This window comes from Pan troglodytes, chromosome 19 (genome assembly GCF_028858775.2).
Source record: "Pan troglodytes isolate AG18354 chromosome 19, NHGRI_mPanTro3-v2.0_pri, whole genome shotgun sequence".
NCBI lineage: Eukaryota > Metazoa > Chordata > Mammalia > Primates > Hominidae > Pan > Pan troglodytes.
In genome coordinates this window covers 79001106-79021410 of record NC_072417.2, presented here as the reverse complement: position 1 = coordinate 79021410, position 20305 = coordinate 79001106, and the positions used below count along the sequence as shown (strand labels likewise).

Here is a 20305-nt window from a genome sequence, read left to right as displayed (position 1 = left end):
AGTAGCACGTTCACAGAGGTACTCACTTGTCGGTACTTACAATACATGCATATCCTCAAAAAGACTGGCCAGTAGTGCAGACCACAGCATTTAATAGGGCAATGAACAGGAACCACGTCCTCTCATAGTTCTGCTCCTTTTGAACAGGTACAGTCCTCGGGTTACCTATTTTAGTCACAAATCTCTTCCTTTCAGATCTGATAATTTTTTTCATCATTTTAATAATTCCTTAGTCAAAATTTCAAGTTCAGGCTGGGCGTGGTGTTACACGCTTGTAATCCTAGCACTTTGGGAGGCCTAGGTGGGCAGATCACTTGAGGTCAGGGGTTCAGGACCAGCCTGGGCAACATGGCGAAACTCCATCTCTACTAAAAAAAAAAAAAAAAAAAAAAAATATATATATATATATATATATATATATATATATATATATATATACACACACACACACACATATACACAAAAACTTAGCTGGGCATGGTGGCGCATGCCTGTAGTCCCAGCTACTTGGGAGACTGAAGCATTAGGACTTGGGAGGCAGGGGTTGCGGTGAGTCGAGATTGCGCCACTGCACTCCAGCCTGGGCGACAGAGTGAGACTCTGTCTCAATGAAAACAAAAACGAAAACAAAAACAAAAAAAATTCAAGTTCACTTTATCACTGTTACTTTGTTCAATGATATACAGACAGCTGAGGTCACAATATTGCTTCAATGTCTATAATTTTTCTTCTCTGATTTGTTGGATATCTTTCTGTTTTATCTCTTTTTTTCTTTCTCTCATAAAAATAGTTTTATGCTTTTATCTGAGCATTTTTTCTCTCATCTCCACTGTATTTAATTATTCACATTGTAGAAAGAGAGCTGTCTGGTTTTTCTGGCTAACAGAAACCCTTTTTCTTTAGGCAAAGTCTGTGGATTTATTTATTTGTGTAATTCAACCCCCTTTGCCTTGGTTTATTTCTTTAGCAATTTGATACTTTCTAAAATTTTATGATGTTCACATTTATTTTGGATTCATATAAGGAAAAAAAGAAATAGATTTCCAGAAATTCTTTTAATATAGAGGGGAATATCTTTACCTCTATGTTGGATTTCTTGTATTTTATCTCTATTTTTTATAAAACATGCAAAAATCATTTTGATATATTCTATATTGGACAGATGTTTGTTATTTCCTCATTGTAACCCTGTTATAACCTTATAAAATGCTAATATTTTCTATAATATGGCCAAAAATCACTCCAGTTTTGAATATGGAAGGGACATTTTGACATTTTAGCAGTTATCCTGTTTTCATTTTTGAGAATACAGTAGTGCCTTGGTATATGCAGGGGATTGGTTCCAGGACCTCTGTGTATATCAAAATTGGCACACATTCAAGTCTTGCAATCAGCATTGTGGAGTCTGGGTACAGAAAAAGCGGACCCTTCATGTAAGTGGGTCTCACATCCTGTGAATATTGTATTTTTGATCACCATTTAGTTGAAAAAAAAATCTGCATATAAATGGACCCATACAGTTCAAACCCGTATCATTCAAGGTCAGCTGTTTTGATAATTGGCAAATGTTTATTGAATACCTACTACAAGCTAAGCAGTGTGCTAGAAAGAAACAGGAGATCTAGTGCAAATAAAGCAATGTCTTGGCTGTCTTAAGCTTATACTTTATTGTGGAAAACAAACAACAAAGAAAGAAAAAGCAAAAGAAAGGGTAAGAGGCCACAGAAATATAGGCAGTAGAGATCTGCTTATTTAGATAGAATGGCTATGGAAAGATTCCTTCACAAGATGACATTTAGGTGGAGAACTGAAAGAAGTGAGGAAGTGAGCTATGCAGGCCCCTGGGGGAAGATGCTTTAGGCAGAGAGAACAGTAAATGAAAAGGCTTTGAGGCTAGCTTGATGACTTTGAGAAACAGCATGGAGGCGTGTATGGCTGGAGTATAGTAAATGAGAGGGAGGGTGGTAGGAGATGAAATCAGAGGCCATGATAGTCTCTTCTTATTCTGAGTGATAAGAGAAGCCATTGGAGGGTTTTGCAAGAGAGTGACATGTCTGATTAATGCTTTAAAAGGATCATTTCCTTGAAGTTTAATAATTTTACTTATGTCTTGGCATTCTTCATTCTGTGTGACTTTTACAGTATACTCTTTCTATTTGTATATTATTTTCATGTATAGTTTTCTTGTATGTCATTAGGTACATTTTCTTGTTCTACCATTTCTGTTCTTTAGGTACACTAACTAGGTAAATGCTGGATCTCCATTTTGTTTTCTTCTATGTTGGTTGTTTGCTCTTACAGTTTTTACTTGCTCATAATGTTATTTCTTTCCCTTAATCAATCTCATCCATAGATTGCTTTGTGCAAAAATGGTTTGTGTGATTTTTTCATTCAGCATAATCTTTCTTGCTTCTTTTTCGTGCCAGATTATGTTGAAAGAAGCTACAGTTGGAATGTATGCATCTGTTATTATTGAACCAGCGATGTTATTTGCATGCCACTTAGTTTGTACAAGTGTGTTCTGATGACATTTTCAGGATTTCCAGCCACGAGACTTCTTCTTCTGGACTATTCCTGTAATTATATTTGATCTTCACTTAATTTTGTATGATGTCTCATATATTTTGAGTCAGGAAAGCACATGCCTCATATGTTTTACAGTTTCAATATATGGGGCATCTGCATGTCTATTTCTATTTTTCCTCTGATTTTATTTCTTGGTATGCCTGTTATTTTGTGATTAATTGCCAAACATTGTGCACAAAAAATAATAAAGGCTGTGGATGATGTTATCTTCTTCCAGAGAGGCTCTTCTCTCACTTCTGAGAGGCAGCTGGTGTAGAGACAGATCACTGGATCCATTCAGGGACTGAATTGACTCAAGGCTGAGTTGCAATCTTTGTAATCTTTGGTCTACTTTTGACTAACTTTCGCTCCTAGTGGTAGTCCTCAACACAGGTCTCAACTGAAAGCCTGTGATATTATTAATACTAGGGGCTCTCCTCCTTGGACAATCTATTTTACTCCTAAGTACACTGATACTGCAGAAAACTCTAGTGTGCTTTTCTGAGTTTTTTTTTTTTTTTTCACTTGGTTTCTTGGCTTCCTGCCCTGCGAATGCTAAGACTTTGACAAATTTGGCCAGGTGCAGTGGCTCATGCCTGTAACGCCAGCACTTTGGGAGGCCAAGGTGGGCAGATCACTTGAGGTCAGGAGGTCAAGACCAGCCTGGCCAACAGGGTGAAACCCCACCTCTACTAAAATTACAAAAACTAGCCAGGTGTGGTGGTGTGCACCTGTAATTCCAATACTCAGGTGGCTGAGGCAGGAGAATTGCTTGAACCTGGGAGGTGGAGGTTGCAGTGAGCCGAGATCCAGCCTGGACAGAGTGCAACTCCGTCTCCAAAAAGAAAAAGAAAGAATTTGACCAATTCTCTTGAGAAAACTGCTGGTGTGGTGCCCACTTCTCTGTGTGTTGCTTTTCTGAGGGATCTTGTTTCCTCAAGTCCTGGCTGCCTCGGCCACCATCTGCCTTTGTTTCCTTGCCCCATCCTCATCTTCCGTCATTGAAAAATACCTCTAGGGTAAAAGCACCTTACAGGATGATGCCTCATCTCTATGATGTTTTCAAACTGCCTTAGAAGTTCTCAAGTGCTTTCCTACTAATTAAATCTTTCACTGGCCATGGTGGCACACGCCTGTAATCCTAGCACTTTGGGAGGCTGAGAAGGGTGAATTGCATGAGGCCAGAGGTTTGAAACCAGCCTGGCCAACATAGCGAGACCCCATCGCTACCAAAAACGGTACAAAAATTAGCCAGGTGTGGTGGCATGTACCTGTAGTCTCAGCTGCTCAGGAAGCTGAGGTGGGAGGATCACCTGAGCCTGGGAGGTTGAGGCTGTAGTAAGCCAAGATTGCGCTACGAGACCCTGTCTCAAAAAAAAACAAAAAAAACAAAAAACTGGGTTTTTCAGTTGTTAGCATTGGGAGTGTGATCTGCTGCAAGCTACTCTTTTATAGCCAATAATAGAATATCCTCTTGTAGGGTTTATTAGGATGGAATTTGCATTTCTATTTTTAGTTTATCTTGTCTGTTTTTGGTTTCCAAGAGACGAAGGAATACAAATCATCTTTATTCCTCCATCTAAAACTGGAAGGCAAAGTATATGTTCTTTGTTTCTTCCAGTTAATGAATACGCAGGACATAAAGGGTGTTTAGAATATATATTAGGAAATGGAAACTATTTTCTGAAAGGAGCTCCTAAAGCAGAGGGATAATGAAGAGACAAAGTGAATAAGATGCAGGAAGAAGAAATCAGAACTTCTGATGTTTGTCAGTCTAGAATTGTATGCATTTAAAGAAGTTAGCCTATAAACCATGCTTTTAAGTTAGATAAGTCATTTATATAGATTGGAAGCTGTTACACCAAAATTTAACTTGTATACCTATTTGGTATTGTAATGAAGAAAGGATGAGATGAAGAAAGGATGTCAGGGTTGTAATATTATCTAATGCTTAAACTGCATCTTTAAAATGGTTCTCTTAGAATAACACAATAGTTGAGTGCAACATCATACTAACCTATCCTTTTTGCTCACACTTATTAGAAGTTTAATTTTAAAACTGAAAATTAATTGTCCCTTCATCTAATGCTTGCTTACCCTAATTTTAGATAAAGTATCTAAAAGATGATAAATACCTTTATCCACGTTTTAAATTGCAGTTCTACAAAGGGGAAAAATTCTAAATAAATATTAAATAATAGAGAAATGATTTAGTTGAGTGATAATCTTAATACTGTGGAAGAGTAGAGAAGTGCATTTTACAAAATGGCAAAGATGTTAAAAAATGAATAAAAATCTTGCACACTAACACAACTAATTAAATGTTCCTATACACTTAAAAATAAGTGTATCACTTATGTGAACACCTTTGTGCTACAATTTTGGGGTTATGGATTTCCTTTAAAAATACTATTACATTACTCTTATAACACATTTCAAAAACTTAAAATCAAACGCAAAGAACACTGGTAAGTAGTCAGCTAATGGCCGTACGTATAAAGAGGCATAGAGACTGAAACCTTCCTGAGGATAGGAACTTTGTCTTATTTACTGCTATGTATCTACATTCTTGAATATTACCAGCCTCAGTAAATATTCATTAAATGAACAAAAGGCTAAAAGTATATAACTGTGATGTTCTTATTTTTCTGGTAGTATGCATTGTTTTTTTAAAGACTTGGTTAAGTTCAAGGTTGATTTAATTTCTACTACCATGGTTTATGATACATTTGTTTTATTTATTCTTATAGATTATACGTGTTCCTCAAGCTTCTTACAGATACAAAAGTGTTACAACTGAGTCAGAGACTTTCTTAACCATGACCTGTTCTTTTAGAACCACATGATCAAAGAACTGGAGGCCCGTGTCCAGCAGCTGACTGGAGAAGCAGAGAACAGTAATTTACAGAGACAGAAATTAATTCAAGAAAAAGCAGAACTTGAAAGATGTTACCAGATAACGTGTAGTGAATTACAAGAAGTAAAGGCAAGGTATTGTCTGAAATCAGATATTTATCAGGGGTAGCTATAAAGTACTGATATTAACTGTATAAGTTATCTGCCAAAATTAATTACACCTTGTGCGTTTAGCCTTGGGAAGTTTCTAATCTAAATACTGCTGTTTGTTTGTTTGTTTGTTTATTTATGTATTTAGAGACAGGGTCTCTGTGTGTCACCCAGACTGGGGTACAGTGGTGTGATCATGGCTCACTGTATCTCAAACTCCTGGGCTCATACGATTCTCCCTCCTCATCCTCCCAAGTAGCCAGGACTGCAGGCATGCACCACCATGCCTGGCTAATTTTTCTATTTTTATTTTTTTGTAGAGACACGGTCTCACTCTGTTGCCCAGGCTGGTCTCAAACTCTTTTTCTGAAGTGATCCTCTTGCCTTGGCCTCCTCAAGTGCTGAAATTTCAGGCATGAGTCACTGTACCCAACCTGTTTTTAACATAAGCAGAATGTTTAGAAGCAGTTGACAAAATTGTGGATACTTATTTAATATATTGAATGGAAATGTATTTGGATTTAGCTGATTAAAAAATTTCATTTTAGAGATTGGTTTTAAATACATTGAAAGTCTATTTTATTCTCTTGTTTTTAGGCGTAACACACTGCATAAAGAGAAGGACCATCTTGTAAATGATTATGAGCAAAACATGAAACTGTTACAAACCAAATATGATGCTGATATAAACCTTCTAAAACAAGAACATGCTCTTTCAGCTTCTAAGGTATTATTTATGTTAATAGATAATCCACATGAAGTATTTATTCACTAAGCCTAGAGCCATTGATAGCCAAGTAGAAATTATTTGGCATTTGAAATTAATCTCTCTTTCACTTTATTCTTAAATTAACAGGAACTTCAGGAATTTTTATTGGTATTTAAAATGTTTAAAATTCTAAATGTCTACTATATAGCACAAGACAAATATTTAATAAACTGAATTCTGCTATAAGCTAATCATTTTAAGTGCCAAAGTCTTAAAAGGAGGAAACATATAAATTCCAATGCTTAGTTGTATGAATAATACATTTCATAGAGTTACTATATGTGTTATTATTGTTTTGAAATCTTGGTTCTGCTTTCATTTTATAATTAAAACTTTGAAGTTTTCTGTAAAGCTATTATTTTTATGTCAGTGTTACATTTCCATAACATTAAATATTATGTAGCATTTAATTTCTATTTTTACTTTAAAAGATTATATTTTTATGTCAGCATTACATTTTCATAATATTTAATACTATGCTGCATTTAATTTATATTTTTACTTTAAAAGATTATTTTTTCTAGTATCTTTTAAAAACATTTTTCATTCAAATTTCTAGATAATTTTAATTCTGATTGGACTTTCAGGGGTACAAAAGGCATATTTTTTCAATCGGAAAGTATAATATGGTACAAAAATCAATATTCTGCTTTTTATTCTTCTTAAAATCCTTGTAGGCATCTAGTATGATTGAAGAATTAGAGCAGAATGTCTGTCAATTAAAACAGCAGTTACAGGAATCAGAACTTCAAAGAAAGCAACAACTAAGGGTGAGTCTTGTATTTCTACACAGAAGAACAATGGTCAAACACAGTTTTCTTGATTTAGATGTATCATTGAGAGTCAATTAAAAAAATAAAACTCAGAAATGCAGGTCATCTTTTCTGATTCTTTTATCGCATTGTATAATTTTACATTTTATTTATCTTAATAGAGATTGATGCTAATGAGATGTAGAGAATAAAGTACAATAATTTGAATTGGAATGATCTCTTTTGAGATTAGTTTTAAAAATAAATTTTATTTAAATATATCATTATTTTAGAATAATTTCCTTCTTTTAAATTACCGGCCAATCTTCATAATTTCTCTCTTTCTTTCCCTCTTTCTTTCTCTGCCTCTCTCTCTCCCTCTGTCTCTCTCTTTTGCACCTTTTAGATCTCTTTTCTCTCGTGATCAAAAAATACCAAGGACTGTTACATGATGTAACTTCAAATTTATCATTTCCATATTTATTGACTTGGTCATTTTTGAAGTAATCTCTTAATCCTAAGGGTCAGAAAGATTTTCTTACACTGTAAAGCAAGTGCTTTTGAGAATAGTAATATCTTCAGGTGACTAAGATTTTATGCCTCGTAATACAAAGCTACTCCAATTTCTACCTGTAGGGCTTACTTAATAATATGCAAAACTCTGAACTAAAGTTTGACATTAAGTAGATTGATTTAATTAGGTTGCTAATTTTATTGACTCTAGTATAATTTAAAGTATAATAAATATAAACATTTATCATTCACAGGATCAAGAAAATAAGTTTCAGATGGAGAAAAGTCATTTAAAACACATCTATGAAAAAAAGGTAATATGTTTTATGGAAGCTATAAAATATTTAAAATGGCAAATGAGGCATTAATGCAGACTGATTTTTATGAAACCATACATTCTCACCTTTAAAGAACAACTTGTTTCTTTGTCTTTTTTTTTAGACAGAGTCTTGCTCTGTCACCCAGGCTGGAGTGCAGTGGCACGATCTCGGCTCACTGTAGCTTCTGCCTCCTAGGTTCAAGGGATTCATTCTCATGCCTCAGCCTCTTGAGTAGCTGGGACTACAGGTGTGCACCACCATGCCTGGCCAATTTTTGCATTTTTAGTGGAGAGGGAGTTTCACCATTTTGGCCAGCTTGGTCTGGAATTCCTGGCCTCAAGTGATCCGCCCGTCTCGGCCTCCCAAAGTGCTGGGATTCCAGGCATGAGCCATTGCGCCCAGCCAAGAATAATTTGTTTCTAAGTTAATTTCAGCTAACCAGTAATTAAATTTTGCTTATTTTTCCTGTTTATATAATAAACAACTGCTTCAGTTCAATTATTAGTTATATCAACATTAAAACACTGCTTGTGTGTTATATTTAATGAGTGAAGAGTACAGTTGGCCTTTCATATCCATGGATTTCACATCTGTGGATTCAGTCAAACATGGATCAAAAATATTCAGGAAAAAAAATTACACAAAGGTCCAAAACCATAACTTGGATTTGCCGTGTGTCAAGTACTATGTTGAATCCATGTGAATGAAGTGATGTGTAAGCATTGGATTAGGTACTATATAAGTTATTATGAGATGACTTAAAGTACATAGGAGGATGTGTGTAGGTTATATGCAAATACTACACCATTTTATAAAAGGGACTTGAGCATCCATGGATTTTGGTATCCTCAAGGGGCCCTGGCACCAATTCCCCATGGATGCTGGGGGACAACTGTATTATTATCTTAACCTCTCATAATAACATGTTGAAATTATATTTTCTTTCTACTAGTTTAAAACTACACAATCAATGGGATGTATTTGGTATTCTGTTGTGTCATATATGCAACAAGAATTTTAAACATTTAACAAAAGAACCTAAAACAATGAAAGTACTGACTACTACTTGAAAAAGATTAGCAATTGTTCCTTGTTGTTTATAGTACTATTTCAACTGACACATGTTGATATCCCTCCTGTAATAACTAGGGGGTTATTGACACACTTAATACCTTAGGCAGTAAAGTGCAGAGTTTTATAGATTTATTTTTAAAAATTTTGTGTGAATGTAACGGGTACAAGCGCAGTTTTTTTACATGGATATATTACATAATCATGAAGTCTGGGCTTTTAGTGTAACCATTACCCAAATAATGTACCCATTAAGTAATTTCTCATCCCTCGCCCCCTCCTAACCTCCCACCCTTCCAAGTCTTCAGTGTCTGTCATTCCACACTCTCCACACTCTACGTTCATGTGTACCCATTATGTAGCTTCCACTTATAAATAAGAACGTGGCATTTGACTTTCCCTTTCTGAGTTGTTTCATTTAAGATAATGTACATACAAACGGGGTGTGTGTGTGTGTGGTCTATATATATCTATATGTGTGTGTGTGTGTGTGTGTGTGTGTGTATGCCACATTTTCTTTATCCAGTCATCCATTTATGGGCACTTAAGTTGATTCCATGTTTTGCTATTGTAAATCATGCTATGAGAAACCTATGAATAATGATCTTTTCCTTTGGGTAGATACCCAGAAGTGGAATTGCTGGATCAGATGGTAGTTTTATTTTTAGTTCTTTGAGAAGTCTCTATACTGTTTTCCTTGGAGGTTATACTAATTTACATTCCCACCAGCAGAGTGTTAGTGTTTCCTTTCTCTGCATCCTCACCAACATCTGTTATTTTTTGACTTGTTAATAATAGCCATTCTGACTAGAATAAGATGATATCTCATTGTGGTTTTAATATGCATTTCTCTAATATTCAGTGATGTTAAGTATTTTTTCATAGATCTGTTGGCCTTTTGTGTGTCTTTTTTTGAAAAATGTCTACTCATGCCCTTTGTCCACTTTATAATGGGGTTATTAATTATTATTATTATTTTGTTGCTGTTGCTGTTGTTGAATTGTTTGAGTTCCTTGTAAATTCTGGATATCAGTCCCCGGGCCAGATGCATAGTTTGCAAATATGTTCTCCTATTCTTCCGGTTGTCTTTTCACTCTATTGATTATTTACCTTGCTTTCTAGAAGCTTTTTTAAAATTAAATCCCATTTGTCTGTTTTTGTTGCTTGTGCTTTTGAGGTCTTAGTCATGAATTCTTTGATTAGACCAATGTCCAGAAGAGTTTTCCCTAGGTTTTCTTCCAGTATTTGTAAGGTTTCAAGTCCTACATTTAATTCTTTGATCCATCTTGAGTTGATTTTTATATATGGTGAGAGAGGGATTCAGTTTCATTCTTCTGCATATGGTAATTCAATTTGCTGAGCACCATTTATTGAAAAGGGTGTCCTTCCCCCAGTATATGTTTTTGTTGACTTTGTCAAAGATCATTTGGCTGTAGTTATGTGGTGGTGTTTCTGGGTTCTGTATTCTGTTCTACTGATCTATTTTTATGCCAGTTCCATGATGTTTTAGTTACTATAACCTTGTAGTATAATCTGAGGTCAAATAATGTTATGCTTCCAGTGTTGTTCTTTTTGCTTTGGATTGCTTTGGCTCTTCTGGCTCTTTTTAAATGCCATATGAATTTGAGGATTGTTTTTTCTAAGTCTGAGAAAAATGATATTGGTATTTTGGTAGGGATTGCATTGAATCTTAGATTGCTTTGTGCAGTATGGTCATTTTAACAATATTAATTATTCTAATCCGTGAGCATGAGATGTTTTTCCATTTGTTTGTGTCATCTACAACTTCTTTCATCAGTGTTTTGTAGTTTTCCTTTTACCTCCTTGGTTAAATATATTCTTAGGTTTTTTTTATAACTTGTAAATGGGATTGTTTCTTGATTTAGTTCTCAGCTTGTTTTTGATACATAGAAATACTACTGATTTTTATACATTGATTTTGTATCCTAAAATTTACTGAATTCAGTTATAATATTTAAGAGGTTTTTGGGGGGAGAAATTGTTAGGGTTTTTTAGGTATAAGATCATATTATCAATAACAGATAATTTGACTTCCTCTTTTTCTATTTGGATGGCTTTTATTTCTTTTTCTTGCTTGATTGCTCTGGCTAAGACTTCTAGTTCTATGTTGAATAGGCATGGTGAAAGTGAGCATCCTTGTCTTATTCCAGTTCTTATTGGGATTACTTTCAACTTTTCCCTGTTTAGCGTGATGTTGGCTGTGGGTTTGCCATACAGATCCTTTAATATTTTGAAGTGTATTCCTTCTATGCCTAATTTGTTGAAGGTTTTTATCATTAGGGTGTGGTCAGTTTTATCAAATGCTTTTTCTGCATCTGTGGAGATGGTCATATGGTTTTTGCCATTAATTCAGTTTATGTGATGAATCACATTTATTGATTTGCATATGCTGAATCATCCTTGCCTCCCTGGAATAAAACCCACTTGATCATGGTGTATTATGTTTTTGATGTGCTGTTGGACTTGATTTCATAGTATTTTATTATGGATTTTTGCATATATGTTCATCAGGGATATTGGTCTTTACTTTTTTTGTTCATGCTTTTAAAAATCAATTTTGTCAATCTTTACCTTTTAAGTAGAGCATTCATTCCATTTGCATTCAAGGCTAATATTCATATGTGAGTTTTTTTCTTGTTATAATGTTATCTAGTTGTTTTCTAAATTATTTGTTTCTTTTTTCTCTTTGTGGGTTGGTGGAGTTTTGTCATGTTGCTATTTAATTTCTTTCTCTTCCTCCTTTGTGCAATTGCTTTGTAAGACCTGTGAGTTTTATACTTAAATGTGTTTTTATGGTGGTGAATACTGACCTTTCATTTACATGTTTAGAACTCCTTTGGGCATTTATTATAGAACCAGCCTAATAGTGACAAATTCTCTCAGTATTTGCTTGTCTGGGAAATACTTTGTATTTCTTTCATTTATGAAGCTTGTTATGTCAGGATATAAAATTTGTGGTTGACAGTTTCTTTTTAAGCACTCTGAAGATCGGATCCCAATCTCTTCTGGTTTGGAAAAGGTTTGTGCTGAGAAGTCTGATGTTAGTCTGATGTTTTTTTTCTTAATAGGTGACTAGATGCTTTTGTCTTGCTGAGTTTAGGATTTTTTTCTTCATGTTGACTTTAGACAACATCTGATGACTATTTCTCATGGTAAACTGCATCTTGCAATATCTTTTTCTAGTGTTTGTTGCACTTCTTGTATGTGGATGTTTAAATCTCTTGCTAGACTACAGAAGTTTTTGTCAATTATTTCCTTAAATAGGTTTTCTAAACTTTTTGCTTTTTCTTCTCTTTCAGGAATGGCAATCTTTTGTAACTTCAGTTGCTTTATGTAGTCCCATACTTCTCAAAGGCTTTGTTCATTTTTTTAAAATTTATTTTTAGTTTATTTTTGTTTAACTGGATTAATTCAAAAGTCTTGTCTTCAATTTCTGAGAATTTTCTTTTCTGCTTGGTCCAGTCAATTGTTGAAGCTTTCAACTGTATTTTGTAATTTCTTAATTATTCATTTCCAGAAATTATTTTTTTCTAAGATATCTATCTCATTGGCAAGTTTTTAAAATTTATATCCTGAATTGATTTTGTGATGTCTTTGTGCTGGTTTTCAGAATATCTTTTATCTCACTGAATCTCTTTAAAATCAGTATTTTTACTTCTTTATCTGGCATTTCTTTTTTTTTTTTTTTTTCTTGAGGCGGAGTCTCATTCTGTCACCCAGGCTGGAGTGCAGTGGCACGATCTCGGCTCACTGCAAGCTCTGCCTCCCAGGTTCATGCCCTTCTCCTGCCTCAGCCTCCTGAGTAGCTGGGACTACAGGTGCCTGCCACCATACCTGGCTAATTTTTTTTGTATTTTTAGTAGAGACGGGTTTCACCATGTTAGCTAGGGTGGTCTCGATCTCCTGACCTTGTGATCTGCCCACCTCAGCCTCCCAAAGTGCTGGGATTACAGGCATGAGCCACTGTGCCTGGCCTTTATCTAGCATTTCAAAAATTTTATTTTGGTAAGATTCATTGCTAGAAAAGTACTGTGTTCCTTTGTGGGTGCTATACTACCCTGCTTTTTCATACTTCTGGTATTATTATGGTGATTTATTCACATCTGGAGAAATAGTAACTTCTTAGTTTTGAATTTCATTGAAATGTAACTTTTTTTCTTGCGGATATAACTATGAAGTATGTTGGGTAGAGCTGTTTACTTCTGGGTATGTTGAATGTTAAGGCTTTGTATGATTTCCTTGGTTATAAATAGACTTAGTGTGGTGGCTTTCTCAAATACTGGTTGTAGTAGTGGTGTACCTGGAAGGTAAGCAGGCTCACAGCCTCCTAAGAAGACACAGTGGCATTGATGATTGTGGTAGCAAGGGGCGTGGGAATCTTACGTTATTCCCAAGCACTGTGCATTTGTGTCAGCAGATTTACTATGGGGTTTGCAGGTCAACCTCCAGACCAGTAGGTGGCACTTTCAGGTAAAAAAGCCAGTTGATCTTGTAGGAATAAAGTTTATGCTTGACATTTGTTAACCATGAGAAGTACTTCATTGCCCAGACAATGGCTGGGCCATGGAATATTCAGTGGACTGGGTCCTGTGCTCAGTCTCAGTGGAGGCCAAATCTGGGCAGAGCTGGACTGGGCAAGTCTGCATTCACATCTCCCAACAGTAGGCACAAGCACCAGCCCTGACAGGGGTCTAGAGGTAGTCAGCAGGTGGCTGGAGATAAGGCTGGGCAAGAAACAGAGCAACCACTGCTGCACCAAGTTCTCTGCATGGGAAGTGATGGGTGTCCCACATGCCTACTCCAGGTGATCAGGAGGGGGACCCACCTCTCACTCTTCAGACCTGAGGGGGCTCACACCCCTATTCCAAGCAAGGGAGCCAGTTGGAACACTCAGAAATGTTACGTTTTTTTACTTTATTTTTCAAAGCTGCCTGTGGCCACAAAACCTGCTACCCAGGCAAAACCATACCTCTTCAGCAACTCTCCTATTTTGGTCTATGAAGGAGGGGTATCCCAATTCTAGCACCCACAGCTGGATTGCACACCACACTTACCTCTAAGTTCTGGCTGTGGGGGCTCTTCCCCTGCTCCAGATCCAGCACTCCAAATCCTGGCCCAAGACTAATGCTGGTGCTGCCGCCACTGCTAGATTTCAGAGACCCGCCGAGCTTGATATGAGTTAGAATCAAGAATGGCATTGTCCTGTTGGGTCCCAGGTCTGGGACAATGCCTGGGGTACTTCCTGGTATCATTCCTTTTCACACACTCCTGGCCTCTCTCCTAGTTATATCCAGGGCTTGGGAGGGATAGGGTGTTCCCCATGGCCTAGGTTGCACAGTTCCTCAGTAGACAGGTAGATTGCAGAGGGACATTCTCTTCCCCTCTCCTATATTGGAGCTTCACTCAGTTCTCAACCAGACCTAGCCACTGTCTCCCTGCTCACCTTCTCTTCCCCAGTATCTGAAGTTTTCTTTCACTTTCTGTTGATTTTTCATTTCCTTCTTGGACAAAATTCTTCCAAGTAGATGAGGCACGTTGGAAAGGCCTCTGGTCCACCATCTTGGGAAAAACAGAGTTCTATAGATTTCTGACTATGAAACTTAAGTTTCTAAATTCTTTTTTGCCATAAGATATAGAAAGTAAAAGAGTAGTTAAATGGCAAATGTTTGTTGCTGCTTTTGTCACTATCTGCTGTTTTAACATTTATCAAGTCAATCTACTTGTAAAATACAAAAATAATAGAAAATGAAAAAAGTTAACCTTTAAACTATTTAGAATACATACAAGTTAAAATTAAATATGGTTTATATCACAAAATGTTAAAAAACACTTTGTAATACCACCATCTTGTTTATCCATATAGTCACTCAGCAGATACCCATTAAATGGTTATATTGGGGAAGGTATTATATTAGGTACTGGGGTGGGGTTGAGGATGAATTAGACATAGATTCTGCCCTTCATGAGCTTAGTGTATAGGAAGAAATCTGTTTCTGTCATTTGGAAAAGTGTTTCTAGCAACACGTATTGACCTGCATGAGTGCTCTTTTAAATCATAATAAATTTCCTTATTGTTGCAGTTTTAATGCAGCTCAATACAAAATGTTAAGTATATTTCATATGAAATGGACATACTTTTTCATAATCCTTGCTTCCTGTATAAGGCATCAGTATCCTTTAGGTGTATGGTTTGTCCGCTGTTCATTCTTTGGGCAGATCACTGGCTGTCCATCCATTAAGGAAGAGCTTCCTGGCTTCCTGCTCTGTTGCAGTCTGGTAAGCCCTCTTCCTGATATCCTGGTATGTATGTACCTGTGAGACAGACAGGCTGTAGTGAGGAGAAAGGGATGCACTGGCTATTTGTAAAATAAGGTATTCCTATCCCAAACTTTATTACATCCTGCTGAGGACTGTTACGCACATAGAGATAGACCTAGAAAGGAAATCTTTCTTCTACCATTATCTTTTCTTGGGTATTTAGCCTCGAAGTAAACTAAGGTTTCTGCTATCAGTCTCCCTCCCTGGTGAATGTACACTAGAAAGGGAATATTGGAGCTCAGTTCATCTGTATCCAGTAGCCTGCTGACCATTCCTATTCTATTTCACTTCAAGGAGCAGACCTAAATCCTTTTTATTAGGTGTCATAACTACAGTGATTCCCTTTCCATGCGGTATCAATTGGCCTAGCTTTTTAATAACGTTACTTGTTAATGTATATTAGTTGTTTTCACTGTAACTAAGATTTGTTTAAAATAATAACAATCTTTAAAAGAAAAATAGCCATCATTGTTCATATTGCATATGTTCCTAACATTATTTACATTGGAAGAAAATGTTGCTCAGCATGCCACTTTTTATTTTACAATTAATTTCATAATCTCCCCCTTTTACATTGACATCTGTTTTTCTTTCTTTATTAAACCTGCTGTGATCTCAAGCCTTGAAGTTTTGATGTCTTATATCCCTCTCAGGGAATATCCTTTTTGATAGCTCGAAGACCTGACATAAATCTTCCGTAGCTCTGGACTATGTAATTGTAGAGCTAAATGGGATGTATAGGGCTTTTTTTTGTTGTTGTTGTTAGTGTTACAGGTGTGCACATTCAATAACTTTTGGTATAAAACTTAGTTCTAAATATCTCTTCAGGGGGAGGAAATGCCATCTGAATGACATTATTTTATCCTGCCTATGAGACAGCAGCAGGACAGGAGCATAGGATTCTAACTTGTCTTTGAGGTAAAAGAAACAGCATCAGATGCTGTCCCTAATTTAAGCACACACATATTATGTAATGGTCTTTATTGATCTCTAGTGGCTATTGCCTGCTCTTAAGATCTTTGAACATCAAACAAATAATAAGTAGTAAACCAAAATGTCATTGTTGATGAATTGTCCTCATCTGTTAAATCAGGAAATGGTTAGACTAAATGATTTGACTAGCAAGGAAACACCTGCCCCCTACAAATAACCTATTGCTTGTTTTCCAAACAGTTCCAGAGAGTAAAAGATGGTGCTGTTTACCTAGAGAAACATGCCAGACATATGTTAAGCACCTATGTTCTAAAATGTACTGAATTGAAATATCTACTTAAAATCATTCTGATGGAACTGTTTAACAAATGAGATACGAAGTCTAATGGAGTTCACAATCCTTAAAATATAGTTATTCCAATGCCTAGCAATCATGCACGCTTTTTAAAATCATGTTTAAAATAGTCACAGCCTTATATTTAACATATTGGATAGTATTTTTGAACTACCACTGACATGATTTTTAAGAGTACGTGTGCCTTTAGTGATGTTTTAAAACATGAAATTGTGCAGTGAAAAGATTTATAGAAGTTATGCAATCTAATCACCCTTATTTTTCATATTGGGAAGCAGAGGTCATAGCAGTTAAGAGGCATTGTGGAGTTATTCAGCTAGTCAGTGTTTGGGTCAGTACCTCCTCTGTGCACTTTACTATGCTATGGTGTCTGCCACAGTATATCTAGTTTCTGATATATAGCACAATATCTTTCTTATCTACACAATATTCCTTTTGTGATTACCTAAATTCTTGGGATGCAAGGGAGCAAAAAAAATATATTCAGTGAATATTCAATAAATGTGCTTATGGCTACTTAAATCAATTATTTATAGCAAATTCTCATGTTTGAAAATATATTATGTATCCTTGACTATCTGGTTTGTGTTGTCATTACCTATCACTTTCAAATACTTTTCTGGTATTAACAATTTAAAGTGGGGAAAGGATTATAAGCAAATCATTTATTGCTTACTACCATTTGTACATTAAAAAGGAAGGGGTGGAAATAGCATTATCTCTTTCTAGGTTGTTTGTTCTTTAATTTTCTTTTAGGTACAAACAAGGATTTTTTTTTTTTTTTTTGAGACAGAGTCTTGCTCTGTTGCCCAGGCTGAAGTGCAGTGGCACAATCTCAGCTCACTGCAATCTCTGCCTCTCGGGTTCAAGAGATTCTCCTGCCTCAGCCTCTCAAGTAGCTGGGATCACAGGCATGTGCCACCATGCCTGGCTGATTTTTCTATTTTTAGTAGAGACGGGGCTTTCACCATGTTAGCCAGGATGGTATCAATCTCCTGACCTCGTGATCTGCCCGCCTCAGCCTCCCAAAGTGCAGGGATTGCAGGTGTGAGCGACTGCGCCCAGCACAAACAAGGATTTTTTTTTTAACCCACCAAAAGTATTGATCTGTTCTCTTTTGCCAAGATCTGTATGCAATGATCTCTCACTTTTCTGGTGTTTACTTATGTCACCCACAGCTGTCTGGAATATAGGTAAAAACTAAAAATGCAATCCAAAAAGGCTCTTAAACAATACAGATATATTCAATTAAGAAAAAACAAATTTAAAACAATACTTATTGACTATTGGAATATGGGCTAGATATTATCCTGGGTCCTAGGGATATAAAAATGAGAAACAGCTTCTACCTTAAGAAACCCCCAGCTCAAAAGTATGGTCATTGACACATTGATGTTTACCTCAGAGGGGAGTCCCTTATTTTCCCACCCAGATAATTTCATTCTAATAATTTTAGAAGCAATAAATTAGATCAAGGTGCTTGTGCTAGCACACTGACCAGTGTCAAGAAATGGCAGCTAAGAACTTGTCAGAGGTGAAGATTCAATAATTAATGATAAAAAGCAGTTACAAAAAGACAAAATTGGCAATTCAGGTACTACTCTCTGAAAAGGTAGACAGACTAAGAGAATTACTGTATTGTGGCACATTGTGATTTTGGGTGTTCACAATAACCTTGAGTTATTCAATCTGAGGAAGTAATAATAATGTTTCACATATACTGATTATTTATTATGTTCCTAATATTGTTCTAAGGTCTTTACATCAAATAATTTATTAACTTATCACAATTCTTTGATATACTCATTGTTATCCCAGTTTTTCAGAGGAGCCAACTGAGGCACAGAATGTTATGTAGTTTGTGAAGGAACAGGGACACAAATCCATGCCATCTGATTATGAGCTTGGACTCGTAATCATCGTGTAATTTTAGAGATAGATTTTTCTCAAAAATTGTTAATTGTTTGAAGCTTCCCATTTAAAGGCGTAAATCTCAACTGTGCTTTTATGTGGCAGTTCTGAGTCCCAGAAAGAAAAAATCAACAGTAAATAGAGGGGAAACTACTGGTACATGGTACATTGGAGGCACAGTGCCAATTTGCAAAATACTTATTGACTTGTCAGCAACTCTGATAGCAATTCCTTGTTGGTTTCCCATGTAACATATCATTTTAGAGTACCAGTGAAGCAGGCTGTGTAACATATCATTTTAGAGTACCAGTGAAGCAGGCTGTGGCTTGAGGAGAAACATGCCTCCTCAGTAGAGCAGTGTAACCTAGTTCAAACCCTCCTGGGAATTGGTTTTAGCTGTATCTCTGAGAGAGAGATCACACTTAGAGACACGTAATAGAAGCACGGTTACAGCCCCTGTAGTTTTTGTCAAGCAGCAAACTGAATGGTGTTCTGAATATCAAGCACCAAGTCTGAGTGGTGTACGGCGTTCAAGAATGAGTAGGAGAACAGAACCAAAATGGAGTCTGTGGGAAAGCATTATAGAGGAAAGGAATGAGAGCATTACACAGAAGATTCAGAGGAAGGAGTTTCTCCTGAAAATGTGTTACTCCGGAAGAAAATGTTTAAAAATTCACCAGTAGCATACAAGAAGATACGATATCTATGAAGGAGGAACAGACACCATAAGGAAAGAAAGGGATGAAGTGAAAATTGTCATAAGGAAATCGTAAGGAAACCAAAAGTACAATAGCAGACTTACGATCACATAGTTGCTGGTTGGGTTAGGTCAGATTTTGTAAAGAATTAAATCAGCGATATGAAGGCAAGGCATAATGACCTTTCAGACTGCAAAAGAAAGGGACAGAGAATCAAAAATTTTGAGGAAGGTGATATTAAGGCAGAAAATAGAAAACCAGTATATAACAACTGATATTTCTGAAGGAAGGCTCAGAATAAAATAACACAAAAATAACTAAAGATATGAGAAAACTTTTCAGAAGGTCTGTGTATGTAATTTTAAAGATTTCACTCTTTATCAGCTAAAAATCAATACAAGATTAAAAAATGTTTGAATTACAGTACAAAGAGAATGATTTTTATAAATGCCCAGACCCCAGGGGGAGGGGAAAGCAAAGTTTAGATGACTTTAGTCTTCTTATTTGCAAACCTAAATGTCATAAAACAATAGAGAAACTTAACGTGTGCTGTGTTTTAGGCCAAAGTGTTGTGACCTAAGAATCTTATACCTACAATTTCCTTCATGTATAAAGGCAACAGAATGACATTTTTGAATGTGCAAAGCCTCAGAAGATATATCACTAGGATATTCTTTTTGAAAAATAAAATTACTGGATGATGGACTTTAATCAGCCTAAGGATAAGCAAAAGATCAAATCAAACAAAAAAAATACTCAAGAACGAAAAAGTACTGGTGAATGCCAAAATTAAAATAGTGATGAATTTAAATATTTATTGTGTACACAATATAAACAATGGAAATGTCAGAAGAGAATCTTGAAAAAGAAGGTATGTGAAGTTAAAACAATTTAAAACCACTATCTGCCTCAGCATCTCAAGATTATATAAAAGAAAACCAAAATGACTAGGAGAGGGAGAAGTAAACATATGCCAAGCTATTATTTTAACAGGGCAGAGGTATTAATTTTTAACTTGCTAAATATTAGAGGGATGTAGGTTAAAAATAATTGTGAAATATTTATGGCATCAT

The 20305-nt window shown here is 35.9% G+C and overlaps 1 protein-coding gene across 28 annotated transcripts in view; it reads left to right on the top strand.

The window, feature by feature from the left end:
- Positions 1–20305, top strand: part of CEP112 (centrosomal protein 112) — a 555600-nt gene that overhangs the window by 158437 nt on the left and 376858 nt on the right. For all 28 annotated transcript variants that reach the window (XR_010153365.1, XM_054670600.2, XM_024350558.3 and 25 more), the window contains 4 exons: positions 5402–5556; positions 6169–6298; positions 7018–7110; positions 7860–7919. Coding sequence is in view for 27 of the 28 variants with exons in the window: in XM_054670600.2 (XP_054526575.1) it covers positions 5402–5556; positions 6169–6298; positions 7018–7110; positions 7860–7919 (438 nt within the window). In the remaining variant the exon portion in view is untranslated. The remainder of the gene's footprint in view (positions 1–5401; positions 5557–6168; positions 6299–7017; positions 7111–7859; positions 7920–20305) is intronic.